We start from the raw sequence: 27,774 nt of genomic DNA on the forward strand, positions 1-27,774 counted from the left end.
ATGGGAGCTACAGGGGTGTTTGGCACACACTGTGTTATCTTGTACCTCCTTCAGATGGTAGTGCTCAGTTCAGGTATGTCTCTCTCACTTGCGCTTAAGAGCCTTACCAATGTCAAACATGCCAAGAAAATCAAGGTTTGGTACAAAGAATCATGACTAATGGAAAGAAAGTATAATAAGCCCACATATAACAGTTTGAAAATGTCAAACTATCTTCAACAGTCTAAATCATTCTGCATTGCTACCAACAAAAAAATAACAGCCACATTGTCTTCATGTTTTGCCATTATTTGTGTTGTCAATGTTTTTTATTTCAGCTATTCTAATAATTGGTTGAAAGCTTACTGGTTTTTTGATTCATAGTATTCACTAATTTTCATCTTTATTTACTGTGGAGTTCAGACAATTCCCTGCTCTACAACATGTGGAACAGTAACTTTCAAGCTGATTACTGTGATGAGTGACTCCATTTTAAAATGCAGCGGTTTGTTACATTTTGAGTTTGTATACAGTCAGAATAACTATATACATTTGTGCAAGTAAACTATCATTGCCAACCCAGTATGAATCTCTCAAAGAATGAAATCACAAGTTGCTTAATTGTACAAGTAAAGAAAATAACACTTATTAACTTATCAGCATGGATCAGGAACACCTGGGCAAATGGGTATATCAAGACTATCTCAGAAAATCCAAGCTCATTAATTAACACATCAGTCCAATGAATGTGGCAGCCCCTTCATCTGTACCACATAAAAGGTCAACAGTTTAACACAAAGAGGCAGCAGTGCCTGCCACATTCTCATCTACAACCCTTGTGCACGTATCACCTGACACACAGGCAATGGATTACCTAATGTCCCTGGAGCCTCAGTTCAGCAAAATTTCCACTACATGGCATGGCCTACTCATACTGCAATTTTCCCTGACTATGTTTTCCACACTGCCTTGATTTGTCTTGAATCCAGCCTGTCTTGAAGTGGCTCAACACCTCCAATAGTTCCTTAAAATCTTCCCTAACCACTTGTAGTAACACTTCCTGCTTTAGTATCAATTAGGTAATTAGTAATTAAAATGCCTTCAGGATAAACAAAGTGACATTCTTTGAAGTATGTGTGGATGTTTGAGAGAGAGAAGGAGAAGATATAAAAAGGATTAACAGAGAAAATTATTTCAACAAAAGGTGTGAACACAGATACTAATTCACACTCTTGTCTTTTGATTATTCTCCTTCACAGAAGAATTCACAGTGTCTGGCTTGACTAGGCCAGTCTTGGCTCCATTGGGGGGGAACCTTGAACTCAGTTGTCAGGTGTCCCCACCACAAAATGCAGAGCACATGGAGATTCGCTGGTTCAGGTACCGCTATACACAGCCTGTGCACCTGTATAAAAATGGTAAAGACCTGCATGGAGAAACTATCTCCAAGTATGTAGAGCGGACAGAACTCTTGAAAGATGATATTGGGAAAGGAAGAGTGACCCTAAGGATCTTCAATGTGACTGCCGATGATAATGGGCCATATCACTGCATCTTCAAAGATGGTGAATTTTATGAAGAGCACATCACAGAGGTCAAGGTCACAGGTAGGCACGGATTCCTCTGAGACTACTGTATATCTATGACTTAAAGACTATCTATGGTTGAGTAGTTGGAATATTATCAGTGGTTGACACTTATTGCATGGTTTGATTAGCAAGATGAATTCTATACAATTAGTTTTTGAATTTGATGTCATAGAAGATCAAAAATAAAAATTATTACAGTACAGAAAGTGTTTTGATCAGTAAATACTTTCTTATAGCTACATACATTGTTAGGTTTCTAACATAACAATCAGATTCCTTTTCGGTTGTTTTATTATCCTTTCAAATATTTCTAACAACATTTTAGTAATTTTCCAAATTAACTGAATATTTAAAATATGCTTTTTACTATAAAGTTGGGTGGGTATGGTGATGGGGATGATATTATAAGAATGCATAGAAAAAAAGATGTAATATAATATAGAAATTTTCAATGAAAGAAATAAAATACTCTTTTTATAATAATACTTATATACATTTGTCTCCAATCAATTCACTGACTACTTTGTAACCATTTAATTTTCTAAATCCTTTGAAAAATCATCATTATTCTCAGATATAAAACTGTATATGAAGTATAGACTATGAAGCATTTATTCTACTTTCCCTACTCTGAATTATTCTAGATGAAAAATAAATGAAAGAATGTTAAGAGCATAAAATGTAAAAAAAAATAAAGAATGCATAAATTTGTGCACATACACATAGGGCTCTAAACCCAGATGTTTAACTTTCATTGGATATCACCAACACTCACCTCTGTGATCTAGAGCAGATTTACACAATGAAGCTGGTTGCCATGCTTAAAGGTCAAATGATACAAAAAGCTAACTATTGTTGCTTTTGGTAGTCTTATGGGTCAAATGGAAACTATATTAGACACACACACACACACACACACACACACACACACACACACACACTGTGTGTTAGTCCTAGGAATTTTTCTAGACAGAGCAGGTTTGGTACAGTGTTTTACGTTTCCATCATTTCTCTTTTGGCTTATGCATTAGGCAAGTTTATGTTTCAATAAATGCACAGACATTTTTCAGACATGTTTATTCTGTCTAAGTTAGTATGTGCTTTTCATATTATTGATGTATTGCCTATTTTAAATTAAACACATTTTAATATAATTTTTATTGATTCTTCAATAATTTTATATCATCCACCCCAATCCCACTCACCTCTCAGTCCTTTTCTATCAGTCCTTCACCACTGTATCATCCCCCACCCCAACACAAGAGAAAAATTTAAAAAGAAGAATAAAGATTAATTTAAAAAACTAAAACAGCAAGAAAAGCAAAAAGAAACAAATAAATATTTGCTCCTACCACTTTTCTATCACCTCTTCATTTTATTTTTGTGACAATAGTAGCTAGACACACTATATATACTTTTCTCCAAATAGCTTTATTTACAAATGTTCACAAATTATAAAATTACCTACTACAGAAATACACAGATTCAAGTAGAGTCCCACAATTGTGCTTATAATGAAATTCAATTTCATGATCTATTTACAGCTCAAAATTAGCTAGTGACCATGATAAAACATTAAATTATAAATTATATAATGGTAAAAATCTTGATTTCTGTTCATCATAATCCAAAGATAAAGGTTAGTTTCTCACTCTTAGTAAAAAAAAATTAAAATATGGTTCAAATAAATGAATAAACAAATGAAACAAGTCTTTCCTGTGTTGATTTAGTCTGGACAGGGTACAGACTGTGTATTATAGATTTCTATCTAGCCCTTGCCATTTTCATGAGATTTTTTTTCTTTTTCTTTTTTCATTTTACATATTGATTCCAGTTCCCACTCCCTCCCTCTCTCTTTCCCTTTCTTCCCCCCTCACATGCACCCCAACCACCCTCCCCTCCCACCCACCTCCCACTCGACATGTAGGGTGATGCCATCCAGGAGGGGTCATCTAAATTTGTCAAGTCATTTTAAGTAGGGGCTAGGACTTCTCTCCTGTCTCTAGGTTAAGGCAGTATCCCTCCGTGGGGAATGTGCACCCAAAGTCCTTTTGTGCACCAGGAATACATCCTGGTTCCACTGTCTGAGGTCCCTTAGACTGCCCAGGCCTTATAGCTGAGACCCATGTTCAGGGGGTCTGAGTCAGTCCCATGCTGGATTCCCAGCTATCAGTCTGGTGGCCTGTTAGCTCCTCCTTGTTCAGGTCAGCTGTCTCTATGTGTTTCTGCAGCCTGGTCTTGTCCTCCCTCTCTGCATCTGGATTCTAGTGTTTAGTTATGGGTTTTTGCTTCTGATTCCAACAGGTACTAGATGAGGGCTCCATGATGGTGGATAAGTTAGTCGTTGATCTCATTATCTGGAAAGGGCATTTATGTTAGCCTTTCCACTGTTGTCTCTGTCTCTCTGTCTCTGTCTCTGTCTCTCTCTGTCTCTCTGTCTCTCGGCCAGTTAGCTCAGTTGGTTAGAGTGTGGTGCTAATAATGCCAAGGTCTCAGGTTTGATTCCCATAAGGGCCAGTTTCATGAGATTTATATGGCTACTTGCATCCTATAGAGTTTTGATTACTAGTATATCTTTTGAAATTAGAACTAAAACAGGATAAAGAAAACTTTTATTTTCTTTCTGTTCTTTCCTCTTCCATTTACACCTAACAATATTGTTTTCCTCTTTTGTTGTCAACCAGTCACAAGCTCAGACATACAGATTCTTATGCATCCCCCTAATACAAAAGGTGTGATGTTGGAGTGTCATTCAGGAGGCTGGTTCCCAATGCCTCATATGGAATGGAGAGACAGCAAAGGCGAGGTCATTCCAGCAACATCAAAATCCCACTCACAGAATAGAAACAAATTGTTCAGCATGACAATGGCCCTTCTTATTAAAGCCAACTCCCACCGGAATGTCACTTGCTGCCTTCGAAATCCTCTAACTCACCAGGAAGAAAGCATCAACATTGTCCTATCAGGTAAAAATATGTTTTTGTTCTCCAGGAATAGCCATTATTGCACATAATTATTACTGATTCTTCCTTGATTTTGTTCCTTAGGCCTTGCATTCTCTGGGGCTTACTTACAATCTAGTTTTTTGTCTCTCTTACTCTCTTTGATGTATTTAATTCTCAATCTATATTCTTGACAATTGTAGTGTGTTTATATGTCACTGTGATAAGGCATCAACATCATCATAAACAAGTTGGATAGGAAAAGTGTCTATTTGGATTATATACCTATATCTTAGTGATTTATCAAAGAAAGCCAGAGCAGGAGCTCCAATGGTCTGTCTATTTTTGTGCCAGTACCAAGCTGTTTTCAGTACTATAGCTCCATAGTAGAGCTTGAAGTCAGGGATGCTGTTGCCTCCTGAAGTTCCTTTATTGTACAGGTTTGTTTTGCCTATCCTGAGATCTTTTGTTTTTCCATATAAAGTTGAGTATTGTTCTTTCAAAATCTGTGAGGAATTGTGCTGGGTTTTTGATGGGGATTTCACTGAATCTGTGGATTTCTTTTGGTAAGATTGTCATTTTTACTATGTTGATCCTACCTATCCAAAACCATGGGAGATATTTCCATTTTCTGGTATCTTCTTTAATTTTATTCTGGAAAGAAGCAAAGTGCTTGCTACATAGGTCTTTTACTTGTTTGGTTAGCGTTACCTCAAGATATTTTATGTTGTTTGTGGCTATTGTAAAGGGTGATGTCTCTCTGATTTCCTTCTCAGCCTCTTTATTATCTGTATATAGTAATGCTACTTTTTTTTTTTCAGTTAATCTTATCTCCTGCCACTTTGCTGAAGGTGTTTATCAGCTGTAGGAGTTCCTTGGTAGAGTTTTTCCTGCCACTTATGTAAATATCATATCACCTGCAAATAGTGAAAATTTGTCTTCTTCCTTTTCAAATTGTATCCCCTTGATCTCCATTTGTTGTCTTATTGCTCCAGCTAGAACTTCAAGTACAATATTGAGGTGATATGGAAAGAGTGGACAGCCTTGTCCTGTTCCTCATTTTAGAGAAATCTCATTAAGTTTCTCTCCATTTAGTTTGATGTTGGCTGTCGGTTTACTGTATATTGCTTTTATAATATTTTTATTATTTTACATGTCAATCCCAGTTCCCTCGCCCTCCAACCCTCCCTCCCTCCCTTTTACCCTCTCTGCCCCCTCACATGCACCCTGACCACCCTCCCCTCCCATCCCCCTTCCCCAATTCCACATGTAAGGCAATGCCATCCAGGTGGGGTCATGTAGATCTGACAGATCATTTGAAGTAGGGACTAGGACTTCTCTCCTGTCTCTGGGTTAAGGCAGTATCCCTCCATGGGGGATGTGTTCCCAAGGTCCTTTTGTGCACCAGGAATACATCCTTGTTCCACTGTCTGAAGACCCTTAGACTGCTTGGTCCTTCTGGCTGAGACCATATTCAGGGGGGCCTGAGTCAGTCCCATGCTGGCTTCCCAGCTATCAGTCCGGGGGGGCTCGTTAGCTCCTCCTTGTTCAGGTCAGCTATCTTTATGTGTTTCTGCAACCCATGATGTTTTTGTATGTTCCTGTTATCACTAATCTCCTCAAGACCTTTATCATGAAGGGGTGTTGGATTTTGTCAAAGGCTTTTCAGCATGTAGTGAGATGCTCATATGGTTTTTCTTTTTCAGTTTGTTTATATGGTGGATTATGCTGATAGATTTTTGTATGTTGAACCATCCCTGAGTCATGGTGGATGATTTCTCTGATATGTTCTTGAATATAATTTGCAGTATTTTATTGAGTATTTTGCTATCAATGTTCATGAGGGATATTAATCTGTAGTTTTCTTTCTTAGTAGTGTCTTCATATGGCTTGGATACCAAGGTAATTATAGACTAGTAAAAAAGTTTGGCAATGACTCTTCTGCATCTATTTTGTCGAACACTTTGAGGAGTATTATTATTAGCTGTCCTTTGAATATCTGATAGAATTCTTCACTGAAACCATCTGTCCATGGGATTTTTTGTGGGGGGACAAGGGGGGCATTGGGAGAGTTTTGATGACTGCTTGTGTTTCATTAGGGTTTATAGGTCAATTTAAATTGCTTATCTGTTCTTTATTTAATTTTGGTAATTGATACATATCCATAAAATTGGTCCATTTTCTTTAAAGTTTCAAATTTTGTGGAGTACAGATTTCAAAGTATAACCTGAAGATTCTCTTGATTTTTCTCAGTATCTGTTGATATGTTCCTCTTTTTATTTCTCATCTTGTTAATTTGCATAATCTCACTCTGCTTTTTGATTAGTTTGGATAAAGGTTTGTCTATCTTGTTGATTTTCTTGAAGAACCAACTCTTTATTACATTGATTCTTTGTATTGTTTTCTTTGTTTCTACTTTATTGATTCTTCCCTCCATTTGATTATTTCCTGGTATCTGATCCTCTGGGATGAGTTTGTTTATTTTTGTTCTGGAGCTTTCAGTTGTGTTGTTAATTCTCTAATGTGAATATCCTCCAGCTACTTCATGTGGGCACTTAGTGCTATGAACTTTCCTCTTAGTATTACTTTCAATGTGTCCCATAAGTTTGAGTATGTTCTGTCTTCATTGTCATTGAATTCTAGAAAGTCTTTAATTGCTTTCTTTCTTGACCCAGGAATGTTGCAATTGCACATTGTTCTGTTTCCATGAGTTTGTAGGTTTCTGCAAATTGTGTTTTTGTTGAATTCTAACTTTAAAGCAGGGGGATCTATTAAGATACAGGGGACTATTCCAATTTTTTTATATTTGTTGTGGTTTGCTATGTTGCCAAGCATGTGGCTGATAATAGAGAAGGTTCCTTCCATGTGGATCTGAGAAGAAGATATATTCTTTTGTGTTTGGATGGAATGTTCTATAGGTGTCTGTTAAACCCAATAGGGTTATAACTTCTGTTAGCTCTTTTGTTTCTTTTTTAAGATTCTGCCTAGTGATTCTGTCTAATGTTAAGAATGGGGTGTTGAATTCTCCCACTATAAGTGTGTGAGGTTTTATGTGAGATGTATGTGAGCTTTAGTAATGTTTCTTTTACGTATATGGGTGCCTTTGTATTTGGCACCCATGTTCAGAATTGAGACTTCATCCTGATGGATTTCTCCTGTAAGGAATATGAAATGACCTTCTTCATCTCTTTTTATTTATTTTAGTTTGAAGTCTAGATTTTTAGATATTAGTATAGGTACACCAGCTTTTTTCTTGGGTCCATTTGATTAGAATGTATTTTCCCAACCATTTACTCTGAGGTAGCATCTGCCTTTGAAGTTGAGGTGTGTTTCTTGTATGCAGCAGAAGGATGGGTTCTGTCTTCATATCCATTCTGTTAGCCTGTGTTTTATTATAGGTGAGTTAAGACCATTAATATTGAGGGGAAGTTAAGTACCATTGATTGTTAATTCTTGTTTGTTTTAGAGTTGGTGGTGGTGGTGGTATTATGGGTATATTTGCCTGCTTTTGGGGGGGGGGGTTCTGGTAAAGTGGGATTATCTATTGCCTATGGTTTTGTGACTATATTTAATGTCCTTGGGTTCGAGTTTTCCTTCCAGAACTTTCTGTAGGACTGTATTTGTGGATATGTATTGTGAAAATCTGGCTTTGTCATTAAATATCTTGTTTTCTCCATTTATAATGATTGAGAATTTTGCTGGGCAAAGTAGTCTGGGCTGTTATCCATGGTCTCTTAGTCTTTATAGAACATCTATCCAGGACTTTCTGGCTTTTACAGTTTCCATGGAGAAGTCAGGTGCAATTCTGATTGGTCTGCCTTTATATGTTACTTGGCCTTTTTCCTTGACTGCTCTTAGTATTCTTTCTTTATTCTGTATGTTTGATGTTTTGAATATTATATGGTGAGGGGACTTTATTTTCCTTTGGTCCAGTTTGTTTGGTGTTTGGTACACTTCTTGTACTTTCATAGGCATGTCTTTGTCTGGTTAGGAAAGTTTTCTTCTACTATTTTGTTGAGAATATTTTCTGCACCTTTAAGCTGGGTTTCTTTGCCTTCTTCTATACCTATTATTCTTAGGTTTGGCCTTTTCATGGTGTCCCACATTTCCTGGACATTTTATGTTAAGTATTTGTTGGATTCAAGATTTTCTTTGGTCAATGTGTATATTTCCTCTAGTTTATCTTCAGCGCCTGAGATCCTCTCTTCTTTCTCTTGTATTCTGTTGGTTATATTTGCATCTGTAGTTTCTGAACATTTACCCAGCTTTTCTGTTTCCAGCATTCCCTCTATTTGTGTTTTCTTTATTGTCTCTATTTCAGTTTTCATGTCACAGACTGTTTGAATTGTTTCCTTCATCTGTTTGATTGTTTTATCTTGGCTTTCCTTGCTTTCTTTAAGAGATTTGTTGATTTCTTGCTTTTGTTTGTTTTTTCTTCCATTTCTATAAGGGATTTTCTCATATCCTTTTTGAGAGGCTCTATAATTTTCATGAAGTTATTTTTAAGGTCATTCTCTTCTGCTTCATCTGCGTTGAGATGTTCAGGTCTTACTGGCATAGAATCCCTAGCCCCTGGTGTGTCATATAAGTCTTTCTGTTGTTGGAGGTGTTCTTATATTGTTGTTTTCCCATCTCTTCTTCCAGTGGGTACATGTGGGGTCTCTCCCTCTCCTCTCTACTTCTCTAACATAAAGGTGGAGAGGCAGAGCAGGAATGGTGCTCTATGCTGCTGGCTCCTTTGTTTTGCCTCCAGGTCGCTCTAAGGGATTCAGTGGCTTGAAGCCCAAGGCATAGTTTTTGAGGCCTTACTATCTTCATACTTCCTTTTATCTCATGACTTTAAGTACCACAAGAATTCTTACTCTTCCTTAAGATACATCTCCTCTGTTGCTCTGCTCTCGTCTGAAAACTCATAAGTCAGCCCAAAATTTAATAAGTATCAAAAAAGGAGCACAATAAGAACTAAACTGTAAATTCAGTGTTACTCCCAATCTTGCAGAATTGAGTGCTTTGGAGTAGCAATTCATATTTTCAGTTCTCAGAACCAAGTCATTAAAGTCACCAATTACTTCAATTTCCTATCACATTCATGCATACAAAAAAATAATGCTGGGTCTACCATTAAAATATAGCAGACTTTCATTGTTACTGGAGTCTCAGGACAGATGTCTGACTCAGGGCCCCAGATAGCAGTTGTTCCAATGACCTAGATTTAGACACATGTCCTAAAAAAGAAAAATGGGTGTAAAACCTGAAAACAAAAGAAGAGAATTTAATTTCACTCTGACCACATTGATAGAACATGTCCAAAGATGCCCTGTGACAATATAGGCCTTGAAATTATACAGCCATGAATAAACAAAAGCTAAAGTTGAGAGGTTTTGAGCAGTCCACTGAATATTCTTTCCACCACAAAGGTTCCTATCTATAAGGACTTGAGGGGAGTGCTCATCATTTGGTGTTAACCTGGAATCATGGGATTTAAGATGAAATTATAGATCCAGAAAATCAGAAAAGAATGAATCCTAGAGAAAAATGATCAGGTCAATAATTGAATTCTCCTTCATCATTTCTCATCAGCTTTTCATAGCCATCTAAGCCTGCATCATTTATTATGGTTTAGAAATAGCATACTAAAACTCTCCTGTTTCCTATCTAGCTTATGGTGGTATAACCTGAGCTTAAGGATAGAATAGATTACCTAAACTACCATCTATGTTAAGTACTCTGAGGTTGGTCTCTATTTTGCTTATAGTTAAACAACCCCCAATTTTTTTTCAGTTATCTGTGTCACTGTTACTCCCATTGCTTCACCTCCCAATGTTCTCCTTCTCTGCCTCATCTATTCATGCATCCATGTAGATGAGCTCTGTCTTCATATCTTTCCTCTAGTTATTTCTTCTTCCAACACAATGTAAATTCAACTAACTTCCCAAACTTCCTCAATTCCATATTCAAATCTCACTTCCTCATAATATCACTTTGAAGACCAACACAAAGCATGCAACCTGCCTCTACACATCTGGAGGTCCCTGTTTCCTTACTCTTTTAACTTTGATTCCTTTATTATTACTCCTTTTAAACCTATTATGCAACTCTCTTATGCTATTTCTCTAGATCAGTATCCTTTCCAAAAGAAACAATCTTTGGTGATTTTATATACTGACCCTCCAACTGCTTCAAATATACATATGTGTGTATGTAAATAAGGAAAGGTAAAATTGAAATAATTACTAACTTATTACATCTTCATTGAGTAACAAAATGTATATTTTATGATCTTATATTTTCTTTAAATATTTACAAACTCTAAACAACATGTTATAAAATAATTACAATAAACACAAACTTTGCACACTGTTGTATTTTTAGGAAATGGAAAATATTTAACCATATGTTCCATTCATGAAACATAAAAAAAGTAAAGTTTTATGACAAAGACAGGATCATGATCAAACTTACTCATGCAAGAATGTGTTGTTGAAATGACTAGCAAGTTGGCAAGGTTCCAATTGAAGATCACTGGGTTACAAGGCATGAGAGTTTATCTGGGATATGAACTAATACCTGGTAAATTACGTGCATGAAAGTAACAACTGAATACAGGTTTGTTCCACAACAAACAAACATTCAAAATTATATAGGAGAATTTTCAGTGGGCTCTAAATTGCCTCATGCTAGAAACAATGACATGTTTTAGATGGTGTAGGATTTTTATCTGGGAAGAAAGATTGACCAGGACCAGGAGGGTAGCATACGTGGGACTACCAGATGAGAAGGCTGGGGAGAGGAAAGCATAAAGAAGTAGGGAAGAGACGCTATGTTGGCAAAGGAGTAACATGCAGGATTGCAGGTAAACCACAGCCTCATGACAATCCATACATTAATAGAAATTGGTTAATAATTAAGACAGATAGCCAATAAAAAAGCCTGAACCACCAGTCAAACATTTTATACTTAATAAAAGTCTTTGTGTTTATTCATGGCAAAGCAGTTGTGGGGCCAGGCAGAACAGAAACCTCCATTTTCAAATAAGAGGAAAGGAAAATTTATACAAACTTAAGTCACTGAATATATTCAGGAATAGTAGTCCCAGAACCAATGAGTGCACTGAATAGAGCAGGGCTCATAACATGGAACTTAAGATATGAGTTCTGCAACATTGATTTGGACTGGCTTTATGATTCTCATTGGCAGCCCACACTTGAACATTGGGGAAGATTTAGTTCTGTCTCTTCCTTTTCACCCAGGAAGCTTATGAGGCAGTATTAATGGAAAGAATTGAGAGAAATAGCCTCCACATACCTTTATATCCACCACACTCTAAATGATATCTGGCTTATTTGACTCTGGAAAAAGTTTGTTCTTTATCTAACCCATGATAACTACCTCTCTACACTTGCCTAGGCCTACTATTCCAAGGTGGTAGACAGGAATTGTATCAAGCTTCAAATGAATCACTATTCTTAATGATGTATGAATAAGCAAGTTTTCTCAGTGATGACCTTTGTGACTCAAATTTCAGACAAACTGTTTTCATGGAGAAGAGTTTGGATACAGATTCTGAGTTTAATAACATGTGTGCTAATAGCCTTCCTCTTGACTTCCTGTGTTCGGCAACATCTCATATTTGGTAAGTATGTATGAGTGGTATGGAACAAGTAAATAATGGGAAGTAGCTAAAGCTTTTCAATCATTGCTTCTCATGCCAGTCTTCCCAGAAAGTCCTTAACTCTTGGGTCTCATGTTATATAGGACCTTACCTATGAGTTTTAGTAGGTCTTATTTATTTATTTATTATTTTTAAATTTATTTTATTATCGATCCCAGTTACCTCTCCCTCCCTACCTCTTTTCCTCTCTCCCACACTCCCATGCACCCCCAGACACCCTCCCCTCACCCCCCCAATCCACATGTAAGGTGTTGCCTTCCAGGAGGGGTCATCTAAATCTGTCAAGTCATTTTAAGTAGGGGCTAGGCCTTCTCTCCTGCCTCTAGGTAAAGGGAGTATCCTTCCATGGAGAATGTGTTCCCAAGTCCTTTTGTGCACCAAGGATATATCCTGGTTCCACTGGCTGAAGTCCCTTAGCCTGCCCAGGCCTTCTAGCTGTGACCCATATTCAGGGGGTCTGAGTTAGTCTCATGCTGGATTCCCAGCTATCAGTCTGGGTGTCCATTAGCTCCTCCTTGTTCAGGTCAGCTGTCTCTATGTGTTTCTGCAACCTGGTCTTGTCCTCCCTCTCTGCACCTGGATTCCAGTTCGGCTCAGTGTTTAGTTGTAGGTGTCTGCTTCTGTTTCCCTCAGCTACTAGATGAGATCTCTTATGATGGTGGATAAGTTAGTTGTTGATCTCATTATCAGGGAAGGGCATTAATGTTAGCCTTTCTACTGTTGCTCAAATTGCTAGTTGGGGTCAGTCTTGTAAGTCTCTGGACATTTCTCTAGGTTCAGTTTTCTCTTCAAACCTAAAATGGCTCCCTCTTTTATGGTCTCTCTACCTCTATCTCTCTCTCTTTTCTCTCATCTGTTCCTCCCCTGAGTCAATCTTCCTAGTCTCACATGCTTTCCTCTCCTCCCTTTGTCTTTCTCCTAGCTTCCTCTCACTCACTGTTTCCCCCTCCACTCCCAATATGGTCAGGAGATCTTGTCCTTTTACCCTTCTGTGAGGGACCTCATAGGAATCTCTTAGAATCCTCCTTGTATCCTAGTTTCTCTGGTTATGTGTATTATAGGCTGGTGATCCTTTGCTCTATGTCTAAATTCCATAAATGAGTGAGTACATACCATATTCCTCTTTTTGTGACTGGGTTAGGTCTTAATAATAAAAGCCCAGAGTCAGATACAGAGGTAAATACTGAAAGTTCAGAGAGACAAAGGAGCAAATGACAGCCACACCTAAACTCCTTAACTTCTTAGGCAAAAAAAGAGGGATCGTCTGTGTTCTCCGATCTTCATTCCACTCTCTGCCCAGCCATATCACTTCCTGTCTGTCTGTACAGACCTCCCGACCTCTATGGCTAGATAGTAGCTAGCTCAACTGTCTGATTTTCAGGCAATCTTTATTTTATTTGCTACAGCACAATAACTCTATACAATATATTCAGGAAATAAATACATCAACAATGTCTAATCTATTAGCAATCGACAAAGCCAGAGAAAATACTCCCTATCTATCTATCCTATCTTGGTGAATCTAAAAATTTGTACCTAATTTACATTCTATCCTAACATGCATTACCAACCAAAACATTGTATTTTTATATTTCTCAACCTCAAAACATATATATATATATATATATATATATATATATATATATATATATTTACCTCATTGGTGGATTTCCTTCATGAAACTGGTAATAAGAAAAACTATACCTATAAAATCTTCAACTTGATCAAAGACCCAAAAAGAAATAATATTACCTGACTAAGCAAGAAGTTCAAACAAGTGGCTGTTAGATATGACAGAAACTTCTGACTGCCTGGACAGTCACCAAAGTTCCTGTACAATGTTTGGGCATCCAAGCAAATCTGAAAAATGTTTCTGTGAAGCCATATATTCTAAAGGGCTGTCTGACCTTTTCTTATCAAGGTTTTAGTAATAATTTCTTTTGTGTCCTTCTTGTCCAATTTGGACAGCATACTGTCAAAAGTTGAGGCAAAAGCAATCTCTTGCACAATGGCTTATTTTTGCCACCAAGAATGTAAACTCCACATGGTGTTTCAATGTCCATCATCTTCTAGAAATAAATTGGTGCTGCAAGGAGCAGACATATCTCATTGTCGTATAAAAAGAATCTATGGTATTGAAATAGCTAAAATGCCATATTCTGTAGGTCTCTGAAGTATTTGAAGATGACCTGTCTAGTGCATCTCTGTTTGACCTTGTAAACATACCAAATATGACTACAAGTTTGATTGTAATAAGTGACTAATTACAAACCTGAATTTCCTTATCTGAAATGGGTGGTAATAATAGCTATCAAGGGCAAAAAATGTGTATTGCATTGTTAAATGAGTTGCAAAGGTACCTTGAAGAAAATTAGAAATGTATATACAGTATATTCTAACAAAAATAATTTCAACTTTATATCAATATGTAAAAATCAAGCCAATTTAAATTTTTAAAGCTATTAGCTGTTTTTGGTTTAAAATGCATTCAATAATCTAAATTTTTATGCTATTTATAAATGCCCTTTTTTCTTTTCATAGTGGATTAAATAATCTATGCTTGTATTTATCATATCTATCTATATTTCTTTTTTTTCCTTTTCAAAATAAGAACGCTGAATCTAATCTTCTTTGTTCAAAAATTTTCCTGTCATTACCAATAACAACTTATAAACAACCCTCCTAAAAAAAGACAAACATCCAAAACACATTGAATGACCAAAAACTACTCACCCAACCTCTGCTTTCTGTGGGCAACAGCATCTTCAGGGGATCCTATAAAGAAAAATTTGGGTTAATTGTCAAGTCCTGGAATAGGTAGCTATAACATTTGTTATCCAGTCTCTGCATAATAGGAAAGGGCAAGGCTTATCTCAGGTCTAGGCTAGAGTAGTCTATGCAGCTGGATCATCTCAGCTAGCCACTTCAAAATTGTCGTGAGCTGTTGGTAGTCTAATACCTATCTTTAGGAGTTTTTCAGTTTAGTGGTGTTATCATAGTCCTGGTGGAAGCATCATTGTGGGGACCCATCATCCTTTTGGAGACTTCAAAGGTCACTGTTCCACATGGTCATGGTTCATTTCAGAAAACTTAAACATTTTAAATGTCATATGCAACAGATTTCAACGAAGTTAAAAGACCAATATTTGGTATGTACATCCAGAGTACAAACAGTTAATTCCCAGTTACATGATAGAGACTCAAACCCTAAATCATGTACAGGAAGCTAGATGATGGCTTTTTCTAGAATTAATTAGTATTTTATGTGACCATTGATATAATAACAAAAACTGTAAAATATATACATATATATGTATTAATATTATAAATTTTGAGGTAATATTAATACCTTAACAAAAGCTGTTAAAGAGTCAAAATAAAACTAAAAGATTATGAGATTAGTGCCAATACAAAATTTCTTATATTTTTTTTTCTTCAGTTTCTCTTCAGACATGAGACAGAAATTTTAAATTTTACTTTAGCAAGCATGTTTGAGTTTAGAGAAGGAAAGAGCTACACTCCAACTCCAAAACCAATTTTAAATCTTTATTGCTCTGAAACAACAAAAAAGCCTATTTGTATCATGTATCTGTAGAGAAAAGCAGAAACAAACATTTGGGGAAATTTATGAAATTTTATCCTGTTGGAGATGTGTAGGCTAATTTACGTTTTTTCTCAGGACAATTTGTGGATGATTTGGGTTTTTTTGTTTGTTTTGTTTTTTTTCTTCAGATGTCTCATTTATCCACTGGTCTTCAGATTTCCATTATGGAAAGTTGTAGTGATCAAATGAGAATCATTTGTTAGTTTTAAAGTTAGTTTAAATTGAACAGCCATTCTGTTTTATTAACTATCACTTCTAATCAAGAAACGTCTCTTGGTCAAATTTAATCTTTATTAATTTTGATGGTATACATAGCTTTTCTTCTCCTGTAGAAACAAAAGCAAATCACCTTCCCCAACATAACACATACCCTAGTTTTCATTCTGAGGTCAGCACATCTTTAAAGTATACAGGCTGATCTAATTCTGTAGTTTTTCCCTATTAGCCAATGTATCTCTGCAGCTGTCATTCATTTCTTATTAGCATTCAGAAAATTAAAAGTTAATGAAACATTATTCAGTCTATATCTAGGGGACTTTGTTATTCTTTTCTGTTAATTTGGCATATCCTTTAGAGTTTGATTTGATCTTTCTGTAACTGCTTACCCTGTAAGGTTATGTAGTATTGTAAAATAAGTTCTTAATTAGTCTAGATAATGAAAGACCAGAGTCAGATATAGAGGGGAATGCTGAGAGATCAGAGAGAGGGAGCAAGCCATAGTACATCTTATCTTCTAAGCATCTCTGCAGAGAAGGAAGTGATTTCCTGTTTGTCCATGCTTATATGCTGTTACTGCCCAGCTATGTCATTTCCTGCCTGTATGTACAGACCTCCAGACCTTTATAGTTAGCTAGTGGCAGTTTCTACCCAGATATGTCACTTCCTGTCTTACAGACCTCCAGACCTATATGGATAGGTAGTGGCAGACTCCATTCTCTGACCCCAGACAGGCTTTATTTGTGCAAGAAAGATATCACCACATATCCCCTTTTTGTGCAATTTTTTTTCTGTGTGTTTTTATTTTTTTCCATTTATTTAAAATTTATTTATTTATTTTATATAACCAAGTCCATTTATAGAAAAACAAACATTTATAGACAATATTTGGGAATTTGGGCATCGTTCTTTCCAAACTACTTCCTGCTGGTAAGGGGCGCTGTCATGGGGGATTCTAGGAAGATGAAGAAATCCTGGCTGTAGTTTGTAAGGCTGCTTTTTCCAGCTGTTTTGAATGTAGGATCACCTGGTACTCTGTTTCAGGCGGTCTGGCTTGATCAAACCACATTGGTCTGGAAGGAATCCACAGCTTTTCATTTTCTGTGGAAACAAAAATGGAAATCCTTTTCCCCAGTAACTTGAGTGAGATCAACAACTAACTTATCCATGGAGCCCTTAACTAATGCCTGTTGGAAACAGGAACAAACACCCATACGTAAACACAGAGTCAAAGTAGAACCCAGATGCAGATGGAGAGGACAAGACCAGGTGGCAGAAACACATAGAGACAGCTTACCTGAACAAGGAGGAGCTAAGGGCCACCAGACTGATAGCTGGGAAGCCAGCATGGGACTGACTCAGGCCCCCCTGAATATGGGTCTCAGCCAGAAGGACTGAGAAGTCTAAGGGACCTCAGACAGTGGAGCCAGGATGTACCCCTGGTGCACAAAAGGACCTTGCAAACACATCCCCCATGGAGGGATAACTGCCTTAATCTAGAGACAGGAGAGAAGCCCTAGTCCCTACTTCAAGTGACCTGTCAGATCTACATGACCCCACCTAGATGGCATTGCCCTACATATGGAATTGGGGTGGGGGGATGGGAGGGGAGGGTTGTTAGGGTGCATGTGAGAGGACAGAGAGGGCAAAAGGGAGGGAAGAAGGGAGAGAGGGAGAGGGAACTGGGATCAACATGTAAAATAATAAATTAAATAAAAAAATGCTTTGACTCCAAAACTGTCCAAACATTTTTAAAAAGTTATAACCAATATGAGAAAAATTATGTACAGTAGGAACAGTAACTATATACAATATACACATGACGATAAATGCAATGTCTATTCCATAAGCATATGACAAATTTTGAGAAAATACCTTTTCCTGATGAGTCCAAAGTATCGTACCTAATTTTCTTTCTATTCTAATATGCATATCAAATTATCTTTTAATATCTTCTAAACCTATTACACTTAATAAATCTATAGTGAGGTTTTTTTTTTTCTGATTATGGTAAACAGGGAAAACTATAAGTATACTATTTAGTCTTCAACTCCCTTAGAGACCCAAGAAGGAAATAATATTAACTGAGAAAACAGGAAGTGAGAGCAAGCAACTTCCAAAGAATGTGAGAAATGACAGAAACATCTGGCTGCCTGGACAGTCACCCAAGATTGCTCTGCAATGTGGGGGCATCCATCTTCAGCCAATAGGCCTAAGCACATCCGACAGACATTCTGTGAACCAGGATAACCTGAGGGACTGGACCACCTAGTCTTGGTAAGGTTTATAGTTACTCTTTTTGGTGTCCTGTATGTCCAATTTGGACAGCAACAGTTGAGGCAAGGGCCTTTCTGGCCCAGTGACTTACCTTAACCACAAAGAAATAAACCCCATATGGAGTTTCTTCGACGCTCATCATCTTCTCTGACATATATTGGTGATACCAGGCCAGACATGTCTCATTATCATAACAAAAGAACCTATGTTATTAAAACATGTTAAATGCTATATTCTGTTGTAGAGGGATATTCACTTGTCTCCTTCTGTGGCACCCATTGGGGGGTGGAGCCAGGGGCGGATGTGACCTGTGGAAGGAGGTCTGAGGAGGAGCCCGGGAAGCTCTCTTGCTGGCGGGTCATGGAGAGGAGAGCATCCGGTGGAGACTGCTGGTGTTAATCTGTCTAGGTTGTAAGTTATTTCTCCCTGAAAAAACATCTATTTGGCCTATTTGTTTATCCTGATCCTTATTTAACTGCAATATTCTGTATATCTCTGAAGTGTTTGAAGATGGCCTGCCTTTCTAATATATCAGTTTAACATTGAAAACATAACTAAAGTAACTATAAGTTCAATTGTTATAGTTGACTAATTACTAAATTACATTTCCTAATTGTCTTTATAGTTGGTAATAATAATTTTCAGGAACTAGAATTTTGTATTTCATTGTTAAATGAGCTGTATAGATACAATACCTAGAATATTAGAAACATAGCAAAATTAATCTCAAGTTTGTATCAATATACAACATTTGTATATTATATACAGAAATCTAAACCAATGTAAAATGTTTAAATCAAGTAGTTGCTTTTAAGGGTAAATTCAATAATCTACCTTTTCATCCCAACATCTCTATATCTTCCCTTTATTCTTTTCAGAGTAGATTCAGTAATCTACCCTTTTTATACTACCATACCTGAATTCCTATCTTTTTTAGTCAAAATAAAACATTGAATATAATCCCCTTTGTTCAACTTGCTTCCTGATCATAAGCAACAACATTTTGTAACCAATCCCCCTAAATAATGGTAAATGTCCATATCCCAAAGAGTGACCAAAAACCACCCATCTCACCACTTTGGAATGTGGGTGCCATGTTCTTAAAGTACTTCCTGCTGTCTGTGGGCAGCAATATCTTTAGGCGATCCTGAAAAGAAAATTTTGATTGTCAAGCTGTATCATTTGTTTCAGATGCTAAAGTACTCTGAATCACCTTAGCTAGCCACCTCAAAACTGTTCCAAGCAGTATCTGTGAGGCTGCATCATCTCAGCAAGTCACTTCAAAATTGTTATGAGCAGTTTTTAATTCAAAGTTAAACTTTAGTTTGTGTTGTTTAGCATAATGGTGTTGTGATTGTCCAAGTGAAATTGTCATTGTGGGGCTCCATCCTCCCTTTGTAGACTCCAAGAGTTACTGTTAGGCGTGGTCATGGTTCACTGTTTAAAAAAAAAAAAAAAACGATAGAAATTCGAACAAGAAATCATGTATATGAATATGAAGGAAGACAAAAGAAACTTTTCTAGAATTGATTAGTACACTATATGACTATTAATATCATCACAAAATGACAAAAAATTATATTAGTGGCAATACAACAGTCCTAAATATTTGTTTGTCTTCTGTTCCATATCAGATGGCTCTTCTGACCTGAGTCAGAGTACATATTTTACTTTAACAAACATGATTAGGTTTAGAGAAGGAACCATTCTCCAACTCCAAAGCCAGCTGTTAATATTTAACTCAACTGAGACTACAAAAAGACCAATCCTATAGTATACCTATAATATGTTTTATATTATAATGAGCAAAAATACTGTTTCATTTTACAAGAAACATATGTTGGAGCATTGTCTATTTAACCCAGAGAAGCTTGGGAGGAATGGTTGCCTAGAAAATACAATGGTCAATTTGAAGCTGATCATTCTTAGTGCAAGTCATCTTATTCAGGTCAGTATCAATATCTTTTCCCTTATGGTATAGGATGATTTGCCTCTTTTCTGTAGTGCCACGTGACCAAAGTAATCATTATAAATTTTTCAACCAATGCTAAGGTACATGATAGAAAGGCGGCCTTTGGGAAGGATATTCTTAGTGTAGACATCTTCTATTACATGGCATATGATGGAATGATTCATTAATGTCAGTTTGAAACTTCACCTCAAATGCTTGGTGGACTCTATGTTACAATCTCTGAAAGTAAGTCATGCTACTTTCATAAAAAAGTCCTATTATCAGTCACATGCCTTCGTTGTGGATAATACATGAAACTGAGGCTCATCTCTCTGCCCAGGAAGAATTTTCTCACATGAATAAAGGATGAGTATATTGGGGGAAGACATGAAGATGTTGCTATTCTCCACACTAGCCACAGAAATGACAAGGAAACAGAAACAAAGGGAGGATGAGAACATGTCAATATGCAATGCCAATGTCACAGGAGGAAGGAGGGAATAAGTTAAATAGGATAAAAGGGTAGATTAATGAACCTACTTTTAAAAGCAACTACCTGTTTAATTGATATGCATCTCTTTATATTAATAAAAATTTGATATTAATTTTGTTAGCATACATTGTCCATATATTAGTACTGTTGTTTATGGTATTGTACCTATGCAACTCATTTAACAATGTAATGCAAATTTCTAGTCCTTGAAAGTTATTATTACCAAGTAATTAGGATATAAAGAAATACAAGTTACTAGTCACCTATTACAATTAAACTTGTAGTCATGTTGATTGTATTTTCAAGACCAACAGATATATTTTAGATAGACAGTCTTCAAATACTTCAGAGATCTACAGAAAGTAGCATTTAAGATATTTAATAACATAGATTCTGTTTTATAACAATGAGACATGTCTGCTCCTGGCAGCACCAATTTACTTCAGAGAAGAGAATGGGCATTGACAAAACTCCACATCGAGTTACTTTATTTGTGGCAAAAATAATCTACTGTGCAAGAGACTGTACTTGCCTCAACTGCTGATAGTATGATGTCCAAACTGGACAAGCAGAACACAAAAGAAAGTGACTGCTGAACTTTTCCACAAGGTAGAACAGTCTTTCAGAATATACAGCTTCACAGAACTGTCTGTCAGATATACTAGGCCTGTAGGTCGGGGATGGATGCCCCAATGTTACAAAGGAACCTTGGGTGAATGTTCAGGCAGCCAGCTCTTCCTCTCATTTCTCAAAATCTTTGGAAGTCAATTGCTTGTACTTCTTGCATATCCAGGTAATATTATTTCCTTCGTGGGTCTCTGATGGAGTTGAAGACTTTATAGTTATAGTTTTCCTTTTTACCATATTCAGAAAATAAATTCACTAAAGTAATGTAAATGCATAAAGTTGAGAGACATAAAAGATAGTTTTGGTAATACAAGTCAGAATAAAAAGTGAGTTAGATATAACCTTAGGACTCACTAAAATAGGACAGATAATGGAGTATTTTCTCTGAATTTGTCAAATGCAAGTGGACTAGGTGTTTTTGACATATTTATTGCCTGTATATATTGCATGTAGTTATTGTATTTGTTGTATATATTTTTCTTATATTAGTTATAACCTATTTTATTTTAGACAAAAATGAAGAAATGTGAAGATATTTTGTTTGTGCTCTAACAAATAAAGCTTCCTGAAGATCAAAGAGAAGAGCTAGCCACTAACTAACCATAGAGGCCAAGCAGTGGTAACACACACATTTAATCCCAGCACTTGGGAGGATGAAAAAGAAAATGATATGACTGGGCAGAGAGAGGAATTGATAAGGCAGGACAGACACAGGAGCTCATCTCCCTATTTTGGTCTAAAGATTTCATAGAGTTCAAATCTCTATTGGCTGACTGGTCTTCTCTGATTGTTCAGCTTTCACCCTCTAATATCTGACTCTGTGTTTTTATTATTAAGACAAATTAAAATCCATGCTACAATCAACATTTCTTTTTATAATGAAATGATTGATATACATGATAGGATCTTTTCACGCAAGTTTCATACTGCCACATTTTTCTCTGTTAGTGTTCATTTAGCTCTCTAGAATCAAGTAATTCTTGTTTGACGTAGACAGTAATAAGTTTTTAAAGACCTTATCTGTGCTCTGTTAAAGAGGTTTCATTGTGTAAGGCTAACTCATAAATATCTTATAGTTATCAAAAAGCAAGTATTCCAGGTCCCCATGTGTAAGTAAAAACCACCAAAAAAAGACACTGCTAGGAGCCAAAAGGAGGTTAGATGAAATTCCCATTATCACATAAGAACTAACTCTTTAGAAAGCTTCTGAGGCCAAAGAAGTCCTAAGTCCTCACAAACTGCAAAGTCTATTTCTACTGCTGTTGGTTATGACAAAACCAGATGATGATACCTGTTGTTAAAGATACTGTACCCTTTGGTTACACAACATAAAAATCAGGATAGGACAGAGCTGGAAGTTCCCTCTCTGACTGCTGGCTGTCATAGCACCAAACAATGCTGTGGAGATAAGCAGTTGTAGAGTATGCACAAAATTTCATCCTAAACATGAGTATTTCTACAAATAAAGCACTTCTGTTACTAGAATGTAAAGAGAACTTTCTCTTTTGTAGTCTCTATGGAGACTTATAACTTGTCAATCCTGAGAAAGTGACTTTTGTTATACTGATCAAGGCTCAGCCATAATGAAAAATATTTGACATTTACACAACATTCTGCAAATTTCAGAAAATGACTTAACTGAATCGAAAGAATATAAGAGCTAAATAAAGGAATGGAGTGTTGTGTAGCTCTCTTTAACTGGAAACATTTCTTCCTAGAAAGTGAAAGAAAACTCACAATACTTAGGAAGCTAAGGAAACTTAAAAGTGTCAGGAAGCTCACACAACTTGTGAATATCATGATTTGTATCTTCATTATTGCTTACAAAATCAGTAAACAACTTCTGGGGATATATTTTTAGTGGAAGTTGCCTGTAAGTTGAGCAAAGACCTCCAGGGAGGCAATATTTATGACTCACCATTCATACTGGAAAGTACCCTTTAGTTATACAGTTAACCTTGAGTCGGACATGTTCCAAGTAATCCCAGGAAACTTACTGATCCACAAAACTAGGCTTTGCTGAAGTACATTTTTTTTTTTGTCCTACTGTGGATGTAGTATCTGAGATTGTTATTTGTTCACTTCTGCCAATGACAAATCATACAGGAAAAAAAGTCAAAAACTTAAAATTAGAACTTTGATATGTCTCATTATTGTCAGTACTGGGTTTATATTCCCAATGAATCCAAGTCACCATACAACTGAGAAAATGTGCATCTCAATTTATTGTAGTACTACTCACAAAAACTAAGTATAAAATCAATTTTTATGTCTGTGAACAGAGGACTAGATAAAAATATATGAGAATGAGGTATGCATGCATAGTGGAATTTTATTCAGCTATAAAGAATACCATTTTCATTGGTAAGAAACTGGTATTTTAACTAATATAACTCAGAAATTCATGTATCACATTTTTCCTCATTTGTGAATTCTAGGATTCACATAAATACAAAGAAAAATTTTAAATATGTGTTAAGTGAACATAAAAGCAAGATTGTCTCAGGGGAAAGGTTTCCTAAATTGAGGAGGAGACAAAAGATTTCTGGAGGGGAATATGGCCAATGTTTAAGATATAGCTGAAAGAAATTATCTTAAAGAAATTGATCACTAGGTATGATGAACATGCAACAATAAAATTGAAACTCTTAAACTTGTGTAAAATTTTTTTTTTTGTCACAGTGCTATGTTGCCAAAGCATATCCAGGTCTTCAAGATCTCCTCCAAATAATTCAATATATCCATCATCTGAGGATTTGGGTAAGCATGTTTCTGCATTTCTCTGAGGTATCTCCCTTTACTTTTAAATTTCTACCTGCCCTTATGAACACTGTTATGTGATAGAAACAGCTCTTTCCCAGCCTATCTTTGCTGGGGTCTATGGAGGGCCCACTTATATTAAAGCCATGAATTCAAAACACTCTCTATGTTAGATAATAATCTGTAGATATAAATGTTCTCTTCTTATTGATGACATTTTTATATCTTTATTTGCAAATAAGATAGAGGGTGAGAGAGAGAATGGAGGAAAGCTTTTAAAACCCCAAAGCCATCCCCCAGAGACACACCTCCTACAACAAGACCATAACTCTTAATCCTTCCTGAAAATTCCAACAACTGATAACCAATATATATGAGACTATGGTGACCATACTCACTTAAACCTCCACAGTCACTGTACCTCTGTAGCAGAATAGACACTCCCTATGATAATAATTTCTCACATTATGGAAATCGGTGTGTCTTAGGCAGTTAAGAGGTCTTCAAACTTGTCCTCCTTTGCCTCTTTCAAACAGAAAAAAAATGATAATAAGTAATACATAGATCTACCTCTTGTTCTTAATAATGCATACTCATGACAAGTTGTAACGAGTACGGTTTTTCTACCTGCAGCCTGGTCTTTTCCTGCCGCCACGCCACCAGCCACAAATAATGCACAGAGACTCTGTATTTGATATTATGCTGTTGTCCAGGTGCTAGTTTCTTATCAGCTAGCTCTGTCTTAATTATTAACCCATTTCTATGTATTTCCACGTGGTCTTACCGAGAGTGGAGGAATGGCGGTTCTGTTCTCTCCAGGCTCTCCATCCTGACTCCTCCTTACTCCTTCCTTTCTCCTCCTTGTCTCCTAGTCCCTCCTATCTTCCTTTCCTATTGGCCAACAGTCTTTATTTATTAACCAGTATGAGAAACATATACAGAATGACAACTCCCATCAACAAGTCTGATGGAGTAATAGTTAGCTACTTTCTCTGGGCCTGCTTGGTCTCATTACCAAATCTCCCCACCTAAAGAACAGCTATCTCTTTTACACCTGTTCTCTTATATTATAATTCTTCAACTTTTCCTCTTCAATGAATAAAGGAGGAAGTATTAAAAAATAGCCTTTACACTTGTACCCGGGCATTCCCCTCTCCAGTTATTCCCAAATTACACTGGAAATAATCTCTTTAGAAAGGGAATGGGGAAATAATGTAGTTGTATTATAATATAAAAATTTTTAAATACAGCTTTAAAATGCACTGAGAGAATAGATCTTGCATTCTTGATGTATTTTTTCAATGTAACGTACCTCCAGATAAATGTCAAATGATAATAACATTTTCTTTCTTTAGGTAGGTGTCCTTGGAAAAAGACTGTGATACTACTCATTATTTCAATATTTGCAATTATAGGAGTCAATCTCATTTTGCATCTAAGACAAAGAGGTATGTGAAAGCAAGAGGTGGCTGCCATCCTGTTAAAGTCTTCTCCCATCTTTCCAAATGCCCATTAAGACATTTAGTATAAGAAAAGTGATCATTATCTGAACTACAGTCCAGGGTCAATAGGCCATGAGAACACATGCCACAATTACAGAGCCTTCTTCTATCCCTATTTTGTGTTAGGAATTTATTAGATTAACATCTTTTTACTGATGAATCCATTTCCTCTAGCATATCTTCAATGCCTGAGATTATCTCTTCCATCTGTTGTATTCTCTTGGTGATGCTTGCATATGTAGTTCCTGTTCACTTCCCTAGATTTTCCATTTCCAGAATTTATTCTGTGTTTTCTTTATTGTTTCTATCTCTCAGTTTTCAAGTATTAAACTGTTTCCTGTACCTGTTTGATTGTTTTTCTTTGCTTTCTTTAAGGGATTTATTGATTTCTTCCAATTTTTAAAATGGGTTCATTTTTATTTTTAAGACTTATTTATTATATGTACAGTGTTCTGCCTGAACACCAGAAGAGGCCATCAGATATCATTATAGATGGTTGTGAGCTACCATGTGGTTTCTATACACTGAACTCAGGACCTCTGGAAGAGTAGCCTATGCTCTTAACCTCTGAGCCATCTCTCCAGCCCTGATTTCTTTTTCTTTTCTTTCTTTCTTTTAGAGCCTCTATCATCTTTATAAACTACCTATTAAGTTCATTTTCTTTTTTGGTTGCATTGGAATCTTCATGTTTTTCAGTTGTAGGATCACTGATTTCTGGTGGTGCCATATTGCTCTTGCAGTTGTTCACTACTCTTTTTCTGTTTTGTTTTGTTTTTGTTTGTTTGTTTGTTTCAAGACAGGGTTACTCTATGGCTTTGGAGCCCATCCTGGAACTAGCTCTGTAGACCAGGCTGGCCTTGAACTCACAGAGATCTACCTGCCTCTGCCTCCCGAGTGCTGGGATGAAAGGTGTGAGCCACCAACCCCCGTCTGTTGATTGTATTCTTACACTGGCATTTGGTCATCTTTTCTTCTAACCAGTATGACTTGTGCCTATACCTGTTCTTCCATTTGTTGTGGTTTGCACCTGTGCGCATTAGTCTGCTGCAGTTGTAAGGAAGGGCTGGCCAAGGGGAAGATGTTCATGTGCCTGTGGTTGGGCAGCACAGTGGATCTTGGCCAGACAGAATCCAGTGGGGGAGGGGAGTGCAGTGTAAAGCCTGCCTGCAGACTGGTGGGGACTGCACCAGAGCAGTGAAATTCCACAAGAGGTCTATTCATTTCTCCTATGAGTGTGTCTTTTTTTTAACCCATTTCAGAGCTAGTCCAAAACCTAAGGAGTGACAAGGAAACTATTCCTCACTTGATATTCTTTAGAAGGATGCAATGGATGAATCTGTGTCTTATGTTGGAGAGTGCATCTGTAGGTGGATGGAGAGGAACCAAAATTCCCTCTTCCCAAGATCTAGATTTCAATGAGTGAGTCTTAAGAGGATACCCTGATGACAGAGGAAATAGGACAGATAGGTATCAAGGAAGATGTATAATATTTGGAATATTGAGACAGAGAAGAAGATGACAATAAAGAGAGGATACTTCCTAGGGTATATGATGCTTAAGAATTTTAAGATCTCTTCCATTTCACAGGTCCCAGTCATCTAAGCATTATCTGTTTCATGGTATTCTATATGGGCCAGAACTCATGAGGAGCCTCAGTACTAAATAAGAACAGATAAAAGCATAATCTAACCATGTATTCTTCAGACAGACTAGTAAGAGCAGGGGCCATACTGCTTGAGAAGAAAATGTACCTGTCTCCTTATAGCCTCTTCCAGGCTTAACAAAAACATGCTCATCTCCAAAATCATGTAGGCCAACTTTTTCTGCATTATTCTTGTACATGTAGGAGGCATGGAGCAACAGGAACCTGAAAAGCAAAGCTACCTTTCAATGCATAATCTATCCATCGTTTTGGCTGAAAATGTCCTGATTCTTTCCTATTTTCCCAGTCCCAATTTCAGATCCACATTTTGAACTGGATACTTTGTGGGTAGAAGATATTAGTGTGGTCCTGTGTGTGCTGATAGTGTTCATCATCAACCTCGTTTCATTTATTTACTTCAGATTGAAAGGTAATTATGAAAGGAATCCTGGCAACTCAGAAGATCTGGATCACATGATTGTTGCTCAGATGTCTAGAAGGTGATCTTTCCAGTCCTTTG

General features: G+C 36.7%; 1 protein-coding gene across 1 annotated transcript; it reads left to right on the forward strand.

Annotated features, from left to right (window-relative positions):
- LOC127225063 (selection and upkeep of intraepithelial T-cells protein 2) lies at window positions 1-27,758 on the forward strand. Its single transcript, XM_051188328.1, has 7 exons — window positions 1-73; window positions 1,239-1,586; window positions 4,253-4,534; window positions 12,036-12,151; window positions 23,857-23,863; window positions 25,466-25,558; window positions 27,562-27,758. Exons 1-7 carry the CDS (start codon window positions 1-3, stop codon window positions 27,756-27,758), a joined length of 1,116 nt encoding a protein of 371 aa, XP_051044285.1.
- Window positions 27,759-27,774: the final 16 nt, after the last annotated feature.

The sequence above is a fragment of the Phodopus roborovskii genome, unplaced genomic scaffold (assembly GCF_943737965.1).
Source record: "Phodopus roborovskii unplaced genomic scaffold, PHOROB, whole genome shotgun sequence".
Classification (NCBI taxonomy): domain Eukaryota; kingdom Metazoa; phylum Chordata; class Mammalia; order Rodentia; family Cricetidae; genus Phodopus; species Phodopus roborovskii.

What these genes read in the sequence shown, in the direction of transcription:
- LOC127225063 (XM_051188328.1), top strand. Translation starts at nt 1, where the DNA reads ATGGGAGCTACAGGGGTGTTTGGCACACACTGTGTTATCTTGTACCTC. An exon ending in CATCAACATTGTCCTATCAG is followed by an intron (nt 4,535 to 12,035) that starts GTAAAAATATGT and finishes CTCAAATTTCAG; the next exon opens with ACAAACTGTTTTCATGGAGA. An exon ending in TTTGCATCTAAGACAAAGAG is followed by an intron (nt 25,559 to 27,561) that starts GTATGTGAAAGC and finishes CTATTTTCCCAG; the next exon opens with TCCCAATTTCAGATCCACAT.